The 10,010-nt window shown below is 39.0% G+C and overlaps 1 protein-coding gene across 1 annotated transcript in view; it reads left to right on the forward strand.

Annotated features, from left to right (window-relative positions):
* The first annotated feature begins 5,549 nt into the window (after positions 1–5,549).
* RASA1 (RAS p21 protein activator 1) overlaps positions 5,550–10,010 on the forward strand; it is a 94,038-nt gene continuing 89,577 nt past the window's right edge. The window contains exon 1 of the mRNA XM_006913204.3: positions 5,550–6,267. Within this exon, the coding sequence (XP_006913266.1) occupies positions 5,747–6,267 (521 nt within the window). The 5' untranslated portion in view covers positions 5,550–5,746. The remainder of the gene's footprint in view (positions 6,268–10,010) is intronic.

Below are 10,010 nucleotides of genomic sequence, written 5' to 3' on the forward strand. Positions count from 1 at the left end.
CCTGTATTGGCTTCCTTCCCTTCTCTATTGTCCTACTGAAATTTCCTGGGATCACCTAACAAACAGCTTAACACTCAAGTCCTAGTTTCAGAGTCTGCTTCTCTGGACCCCAAATAAGATCCCTGGTATGCAAACCAATGCCAATTTTTAATAAATTCATGGAAAAATGAAAAAGAAAGATATAACATACAATGCACATTTCAAGAAGCTAAATTTATGTAATTCAAAAGATTTTTCCTCGAATTTTTTCTTTCCTGTTTTTTTCCTCCTCCCTTTCTCCCCCCTCCCTTGTCTCACCCCTTTTTTTTCTTTCTTTCTGTTTGAAATGCTCTTTCCTTTTATGAAATAGAGTGGTAGGAAATGATAGTTAATAGCAATGACAAAATACTCCTCACTTGACAAAATTTTAAATTGGCAAATTCATAATTCAAATAGTCTCAGTTTTTATTGAAGCTTTAGTAGTCTATAAACTTCAGAAATCTGGAAATTACTACTTTACTGTATGGTTTATTTGATTATTATTTTAACAATTACATGAAGAGTGAAGAGAAAGTTAAAAATTAAAGTTGTGTTAAAATAACAGGTGAAATTGAGAAGTTCTTTAAAGGAACATGTGACTTGAGAACTATAGTTAGAAATATTTTATAAAAGTAGTTTTAGTTTAGTAAAGTTATATTACTCACAATTTAGTCTAATCTACATAAAACTTTTACCTTATTTTTTCTACTTAACTCAAGGCTGCATTTAACCCTTTCATTATATAGATATTTTAAAGACTGTAAAAGAGCCTTGTGTATTCAATGTGCTGACCGAATTTAGAGGTTGAAAGGGTTACCAGGAGACTCTCAGGTAGATCTAAGAATGCAACCCGAATTAAAGACTTTCCAGGACTCCTAAGGTGAAGAGGTCAAAGGTTAGCTGGATTCCATGACTGTGTTTCAGGTGATGTTTAAGTTGTTGCTGACATACTCAAAGAATGGCAATGTAATTATGAGAAAACTATGGACTGGAGGCCTACTCACCATGACTCCCCCATTTCCCTTGCCCTGAAACTATTATACTTGCTTTTACTTCTGCCATGGAGCACTATCATGTAAAGGAATCAAGGCACAGAAAAGAAAGAAATGTTCTTGGTCACAGGAAAATAGTAGGCAAAGAAAAACAGGTTAGAAATGATGGAGAAATTTTTTGATAAAAAATAAGGAAAAATCAGCAAAATAAATATAGAAGAATAAGGATAAACTAAATAATTTTAAAGACAGTTTTTAAACTCTTCCTCTTTCGGTAGAAGGGATATTTAGATCCAACTGCTTTAAACTCCTTTAACCATTTATAAGTTTAGATATTTCAAGAGGGTCCTGATAATTTTACTTGAAGTTTATTTTACAGCCTCAAAGTTCATATTGTTGTTTAATTTCTCCATGGTGTTTATAATTTTCATAAATCTAATTCAGTTTTTATACCACATACTGTAATCGCCATGAAGCTATTTTTCATCAAAAATAATTTCCTTTAACCTGTACCTCCTGAATGTTATTTCCTCAAAATATATCCCTAATAAGGAAATTTGTGATCTTGAGGATTTTAAGATGAGGTCAACAAACATAATAGGGATATTAAGGGTTAAGAGTAAAGGCTTTCTTTCAAATTTTCGAGTTAATAAAACCTTTTGACACTATCTAGATAAACTTAGAAGACTATTTGTATATTAAGTAGGGCATGAAACACAATTTGGAGTTCTTCAAACACAGCTGCAAACTCTTTATCACTTCTTGCTTAGTCTTCCCCTTAGAAGCTACTCATATATTTGCTCTAAACCCCTTGAGGTTCTCTAAAAATTGTATTACTGACTCAGAATTACCTTTCACACTGAGGTATCAAAACTGCAAAAATATTTTGGAATGTATTACATTTATATTTGGGTTACCAATAAAATCAGAATGAGGCAAATTCATTTTTTTATTTACATGTTCAGATTATTTTCATCTACAAGTATTTGACGAGCATTTTTGATTATTTATTCTTCATTAACTACTATATTTAATTCACTATCTGGAGTAACTTTACTAAAATTACAGATATTAAAGATTGTTTTATTGAAGGTAAAAGCTATTTTGAATTTTCCTCTTTTCTTTTGTATATTGTTATATTTCTCAGTACTTCCCTGTTAATATTATCTGTGAATTTAATTAACAGACTGTTTACTTCCCTTTGTTAATTTATGTTACATAACACCACACCTAACACCAATTCCTGCAGAATCTCTGTAATGCCTTTTTCCGCATAGATATTTCATAGTTTTTTTTTTTTTTTAACTGTTTTTGACTCATGAAACTTCAACTAGTATAACTATGTCAGGAAATTCAGGGGCTTAGAAGAAAAGAGAAACACAGAAGTAGAAATTAAGAGAGAAATTAGCAGAAAAACCATGAATGAGGGAAGGGCAGAATGTTAAGGTGTGTGTAGAAAAAGAAAAAAGGCAATAGACAAAAATAAAGAAAGTAGAAACATTTAACCCTTTTGGAAAAAATAAAAAATCACTGACGATAGATGACTGATTTGAGACTAAGGATGTACACAAGAAAGAGTAAAGATCAAAGCCTAGATCTGTCTAATAAAAAGAGTATGTAACATATTTGAAAATACCTCATCAAAAATATGTGGTAATCTTTTAAGATGAAAAGGACGGAACAATTACCTGTAAGATTTAATATAAGTTATTTGTGTTTGGTTGATTTCCAAATAGACATAGTAGGTCTTTCTTCCTAGTTAAGCAATTGATGTGCAAAGATGTGATGTGCAAAGATGTGAGCTGATCTAATCCTATTCGTTAAAAGGATGACGATCTGTTCAAAGTAGTTGGCAAGGATGCCTAGCACTGGGCTAGGCTGTAGGATAGACCACAGGTTGTATATGCAGTATAGTTTTATAGATACACACAACTAAAAGTAACTAGAAAACAGTATGACTTAGTATCTAATTGGTGTTGGACTTCATTAAATATTGGCTTTTAATTGGTAAAGAATTTTCAAAAAGGGAATTGGAGGTAATTCTGCAAATTAGAGTAGTGAGCCTGACCTGGAATCTCAGGCAGCATATAGATGGTGTGTGAGCACTTAAAGAAATCAATGATACCCAAGAGCTGGTGATAACCTGCCAGTCCCACCTCCTGCATTCAAAGGCTATTGGTGGTAATTGGGGTAGAAGTATTGAAGGATTGAGATGCTAATGAACAGGTTTTCAAACACAGGCTACATGTAAATTTGTTGGCAGTGGGTAGCATAGGTACTTTGATGATCTCGTCTAACTCTGAGGATCTAAGTTTAAAATAATAAGAAAAAGTGTTTTCAGGTAGGCCATTATAAGTAGGACTTCATTATTCTCTTAAGTATTATGGAATTGCTTCATCATGCACTTTCTCATTTCTTAACCTCCTTTCTAGAACAGCACAGAGCTTAGCAGCCCAGTACCAAATCTCTTACCCACCTATCTAAAGAATGATATTGAGTTGGCTTTCTTACCCATTCTTCTTTCTTTTAGAACCATTTTTAGGTATTACATACCTCCTTCCTGATTAGCATATAGTACAGTGGTTCTTAACTGCGTCAACTTGGAGGCTCATTAAAACATAGATTGCTGCAGTTTCTCATTTAGAGGGGTCAGGGATGGAGTCCCAGAATTTGCATCTCTAAAAAGGTCTTAAGATAATGCTAGTCTAAGACCCTTCCTAGGACTAGTCCATCTTCAGTCTCCCAAGTGGTACACTGCATGAGGCAAGCACCATGAAGGAGACTGCAGGATGTTCAATCAAATTTGTCACCGATTTGGCAAATAGGCTTTTGCAGACTTCTAAAGTAAGGAAAATGTCTTGCGTGTACCTTGCCACCTTTTAGTAGTCTTTTCCTTTTTTCCTGGGCTTCTATTTCAGCCTCTTCCCATCTCCAATGTACTCTTATGTTGGTTTGATGATCCTTATCAGAGAAAATATTGACCTCAAAGGTCAATATTTAATGGTATTTAATGTATGATTCTTCCTGCGAGAATTTAAACTATAAGAACAACATATGAACCCCAAAGGCAAATTGCCTATACTTTAATTTCAAACAAAGGGGATGATTCCTCCACCTTTCTGTATGCATGTGTCTATATGTATTACAGTATTAAAGACAAACAAAACCCATCTCTTTGGCTATATTAAGGGTAAGATTTCAGTTTACTGTAATTTTTGAACCAATACAAAACTGGCACTATGGGACCTTTTTCACATTTGCCTGTTGAAGGTGTTCTGTGCATCGCATATGAATTGTGGAGCACGCTCTGCTATCTTTTTCTCATAGACGAGGACAAAAGTTCATTGATTGGTGTCACATAAGGCACCTCTCCTCTCCGCACCTCATTAGTACCCAACAGACTTGCAGTGACACAGGTGTGTCTGTGTCTAAGAGGTGGGGGGGGGGGTCAGTGAACAAAACGTGACTTCACAACCATTATTTCTCCCAAAATTCTTAGCCCTCCCCCCGCGACCTCCCTGTATCCATTTCGTTTTCTTCTCAATTCAGAACCTAGTGTTTTTATTTCATTTTATTTTTTAGTTTGCAAGTCATATGGTGATTTATATTATGCAACGAAAATGGAAACATTAATAGTACTGCCTCAACCTTCGAAGCGGTCTGCAACCTATCCCCACCCCGCTACTCGGAGCTTCGGCCGTTAGGTTTCCGCGCCGCCGGCTACGGGAGCCTTTTCTACCGGTCAGGTAGCAAGAAACCTGCTTCGCAGCATATTCCTTTCCTTTGCCTCTTTCCTTCCTCTCTACGGCTCCTCATCCCTCTCGTCTCTCCAGTTTTCAGGTGCTGAGCGGCAGCTGGCTTAGGTACCCAGTCCTCCTCTCTTCCTCCCATCAAACAAAGCCCAGTGAGGAAGGTTCTGGCAACACCGATGAGAGAAGCGTCCGCGCTCGAACCGGAGAGACAGTGAGCACTGCTGCGCGTAGCGCGTCCCCGCCGCTTCCTTCCTTCCCGACTCTTCCTTTTCCTCCCTCCCGGCCCACTCCCCCCGCCCCGACGCCGCGTAGGCGCCTGCGCAGAAGCGCGCTCTCCCGCCTACTTCCCCGCCCTTCCTTCCCTCCGCTCCTCCTCCCGCGCCCCGCCTTCCTTTCTCTCGTCGGTTTCACCGAGAGCTCCAGGTTGGGAGCAGTTCAGTCGATTTCCCCACTACCCCGCCCCCCTTCCTCTTTTTTCTCCACCCCTCCCATCTCCAGCCCCGTGGAGGATGAAGCGGCTGCAGTGGCCCCAGCCCCAGCAGCGGCACCGGCGGTGGCTGCGGTGGGGGTGGCCGGAACTGGGGTGGTAAAGGAGCGGTGGCAGCGGCAGCGCTGGTGGCTGAAAGGAGCGGCAGCCGGCCCAGCCGCTTCCCTTGTGCTTCCTTTCCTCTTTAGTGCAGCCAGGAAGTTTTTCGCTTCTGTACATGTGTGCGTGAGTGTGGGTGTATAAGGTGAAGGTTTGGGCGGCATTTGTGCAGGCGTGGGGTTTTTTGCCCACTTCGCTTCCCGTAACCCGGGCAGCTCGGGAGCCTGGGCTGTGGCCCGAGGAGGGGGCGCGGCGGCAGGCTCTCCTTTTGTTGTTGTTTCCTCTGCCTGGGGAGCTGAAGGGGGGACGCGCCTGGGTGGGGCGGCTGGGAGCCCGGGCCTTGCGGCCCCCGGGGCTCCCGGGCGGGGAGGATAAGGCAGAGTAGAGCGGACTTCAACATGATGGCGGCCGAGGCCGGCAGTGAGGAGGGCGGCCCGGTGACCGCTGGGGCAGCAGGAGGCGGCGCGGCCGCAGGCTCCAGTGCCTATCCCGCAGTGTGTCGCGTGAAGATACCCGCGGCCCTGCCTGTGGCAGCCGTCCCTTATTCTGGGCTGGCGGAGGCCGGCGTGGCCGGGACTCTGGGTGGCGGAGCCGCTTTGGGGTCAGGGTTCTTAGGAACCGGCTCTGTGGCGGGAGCACTGGGGGGAGCCGGACTGTCAGGGGGAGGTGCTGTTGCTGGCATGGCTGGTGCTGCAGTCGCCGGACCTGGCGGGGAGATGGCTCTCACCAGGGGGACCACTTCGTCGCCTGCTGAGACCTTCGGGGCAGGCGGCGGATTCCCTCCTCTGCCACCGCCGCCTCCTCAACTGCCCCCTTTGAGCGGGGGCCTGGGAACCGTGGACGAAGGTGACTCTCTGGATGGACCAGAATACGAGGAGGAAGAGGTGGCCATCCCGCTGACCGCTCCTCCAACTAACCAGTAAGTCAAGACCGCTGTTCAGGGATTGGGGAAGCTGGCTTTTGGAAAGAAGTGGGAACATGTACTCATCCTGTCAGCTGTGATATGTTCTGAAAAGTTTTGAAGCTTCAGGTTCCACACGTGGGGATTTAATTTGACTATCTTCCCTACAGGCATACTCTGTGGAGTCTTTGTATATTTATTGCTTCTCTGGGAAGATGTAAAGTTTTTAAGATGGGAAGCATGGGAAAATGTATATCGGGTGAGAACCAGATATGGTTCTGCACCTTCCAAATTGAGGTGGCGTCCTAGCATTCAGCTGAGCTTACACCAAAGCAGCAATAGTCTTTTATAGTATTAACCTGTGTGTGTTCCCTGTTGAAGTTAGATGACTAGTGAGAAGCTTTGAATACAAGTTTTTGAATGAGTGTTGTACTGATACCATTTGAAACATATCTTGGTAAGAATGCTTTGTTTTGGTCGCACTGCAAATACTAACTTGTAACTTGTGCCATAGACTTCCCATTTATTAATATTTAGTGCCATTCTTTTATAGTTGAGACTTTGTAAGTACAATATTGATGTGTAAAACAAGATGAGTGGTGTACTTCCCATCAACACTTTGTTGGTGGCCAGTACAGTATTCTGTTTCTAAGTTAATTTTGACACTCTTCTGCAGAATATATAGAACAAATGACTTTTCTGTATAAAGTTAGTACCTTCTACTTGTTCTTCTCGTAAGTGAACTTAGGTTTGTATTTCTATATAAAGGTGGACATTGATGAGAGGAAAATGTTGATGGGTAGAGGTGATAGTAGGCATAACTTGTTTTATAGATCTCTCACATCTGTCTTTGACCTTTAGAATTTCAACAACCTTGGTGAATATCAGAGGAAAAAGATGTGGTTCCTATGTTAACAGTCACTCTGGACACTTGCAAATATTATTTATTTTTTTGGATAAGATTCGGAGGATTTAGAACGGACTTAAATGAATTGGGAAAAGATTCTTTAATACTAATCCATTTTTTGACTTAAAGCTACATCTTTTGATATTTAGGTGGAAAAGTAGTCTTGTCAGCCATGGTATAGGGGTGTTATATTTCTTTATATTGTTCAATATGAATTCAGTTTTCTTTGTCTAATTTTATATCAGCCTGTCACGTCTATGTATTGCAGACTTTTCGAAGGTGTTCTGAGTGTTAAAAATGAGAATTTTACACAGTTTATACGAGCCTTTTTGAAAAAATCAGTTTATAATATAAAGTGCCCACCACATACTTAGCACTGTGATTATAATAAAGTACAGCTTTTCATTCTGAAGAATTGTCTTATGCCAGTTAATAGCTGAATTAAATTAAGCATATTTAGTATATTGTAGTTAAAAATTTTTTAATAGACTATATTTTGTAGAGCAGTTTTAAGTTCATAGCAAAATTGAGCAGAAAATATAGAGCATTCCCATTAAATTTTTACTAGTAAACGAATAAGTACGCTTACTAGTGTTTGTGAGGAGTCCATTGTATGAGATTTTCATTATTATGTGTATTTGAGAATAAAAATATTTGACTATGTATATGAAATTTGTTCTATTTCTAAAAAGTATCCTTCATTTCTAGTATGTTTTTTTAAAATTTGCCACTGAGAAGTACAAATTTCCCTCTTTTCTTTATCTTAGATATCAACCCAAAGTCACTGGAGGCAATAAAGTGTAGTGGTTAAGCGTGCAAATTCTGAAGTTAGACAAGATCTGGGTTGGAATCCTGACTCTACCACTTACTAGCTGTGTGATCTTGGAAAGGTCAGTGTCCCCATCTGTAAAATGGGGATAATAATGGTACCTCCATAATATGGTCATTTTTAAGGTTTAATGAGAATCCTGAACATATTTAGAACAATGCCACACAGTAAGTGTTCAATAAATAGTCTCCCAAAATAACAATATAATTTTATTGTTATTAAATTGCCTACTAATTCTATTGGTATAGGGATTCCTTACTAATAGTTATTTTAGAGAATGTATTGAACTCCAAAGGCCTGTCTTCAATGATTACTTATATTAAAAATTTTATTTGAACTTCATAAAGGCTTCCATCAAGTTAAGCAGATTTAGAGATGAAATTCAAGTGTTTTCTATGAAATTCCTTTTGTAAATGAAAGGAAAAGGCATTAATGACTTGGTTAAGTAATGTCAAATCTTTCGTAAATGTATTGAAGAAATGTTTTTGGACTAAATTAATATTTGATTACTGGTGACTGGCTGTCTTAGTTATCAATAACATGGTATTAAGGAGGTTTGAGTCATAGGATTTAGTCTACAGCAATTTATTAAACTAGGGCTCTCTGGTCACATAGTTCAATTTTGTAACCAGGTAGTTTGGCGCTATTCATTACAAGAGAGTCAAGAGACAATATGTAGATCCACCAGTGCAAATACGTTAATGCTGTTAGTATTTTGTACCTTGTTTCCATTATTATATTTATTTGAACATTTTCCTTTTTGACAAGTTTTGAAAAAATTTTAAAAAGAAATTCCCCCCATATATTTTTATGCTACAAATGTCTGTATCTAAAACTGCTAACAAATTTCTTTTTCAAGAGAGAGAAAGTTATAAATTAAAGGAGTCACTGGTACTCCCTGTAATTTTATGGAGCTGCTTGTCATGGTTCTTGTACCTTTTTTTCTCTCTTTCCTACAGATGAGAGATGATAGAAAAAGAATATTGTTCCTTTACTCTGTCTTCAGTTATATATGTAGATTTTTCACTATGAGCCTGCAGTACAGGAGGCCTTTGGGTTCAGTCCCATCCACAGATATATAAATATTGCTTGCTCTTATTATATTTGGAACATATAGTAATTAGTTGTTACCATTTAAAAATTGGAAAATTTGACATTTAAGAAGTCTCAATTTCTAGCATCGACTGAGAAATCACAGGTTGCTGTTCTCGCTTGAGAGTACCTTGCTAGACCTCAGTAGTGTTGTCCCTTGTAGATTAAGTTCTGAGTTCTCTATTTTGCTGTAGTCTCTACCAGGCTTGCTTTGCCTTTGATACTATTTGCCTGACATCTGGCCTAGATCTTACCTTGGACCTAATATTATACAGGCACCCAAGCCTGAAACTTGAAGGAAAAAGAAACAAGGAATATAAATACTTTTTTTCCCCCCCTTAAAACTCATCTTACTGTCTCTACAAAAATAAAATCATTCTTAAGTCAAATAATTGTTAATGTTAGGACATGTTCATTAACTTTGTTACTGTTTGCACTATAACTGTGGGTGAGTCATTATTTCTTACTAAACATGGGGGTGAGAATTGCAAAGATTAGTTATGGACAGAGTGGTTGCTGACCAGGACCCAGATTTTGTACATATTAGAATGAGAAGTAGAGCAATGTCGTAGATGCTTAATTTAAGGGATTACAACACTGAGTAAGATGCCTCTTTTCTCAATGAGTCTCTCTTTTGAAAGTTTTAGATATAGTAGAAAGCTAGGTAAACCAATTATTATAATTTGGCCTAGATTAAGATAAATATCATGAGTAAAGTGTGAGCAGAGGGTCATAGGGGTTAAAAGAATAAGGAATTTATGTAATTTGGATCAGTAAAGTCTGAGGAAAAGTAGCCAGGTATGTTTTCCCTGCTGCTTAGTTTATTTTCTGAATAAGAGATTATTGGTTCCTGTGCCTTTTGCCTAGTAATTCTATCAGGTAATAAAGATTTATGAGTTAAATGAGTAAAAATTTTGGCCCTAGTGAAGAGTC

The sequence above is a fragment of the Pteropus alecto genome, unplaced genomic scaffold, assembly GCF_000325575.1.
Source record: "Pteropus alecto unplaced genomic scaffold, ASM32557v1 scaffold20, whole genome shotgun sequence".
Taxonomy (NCBI): domain Eukaryota; kingdom Metazoa; phylum Chordata; class Mammalia; order Chiroptera; family Pteropodidae; genus Pteropus; species Pteropus alecto.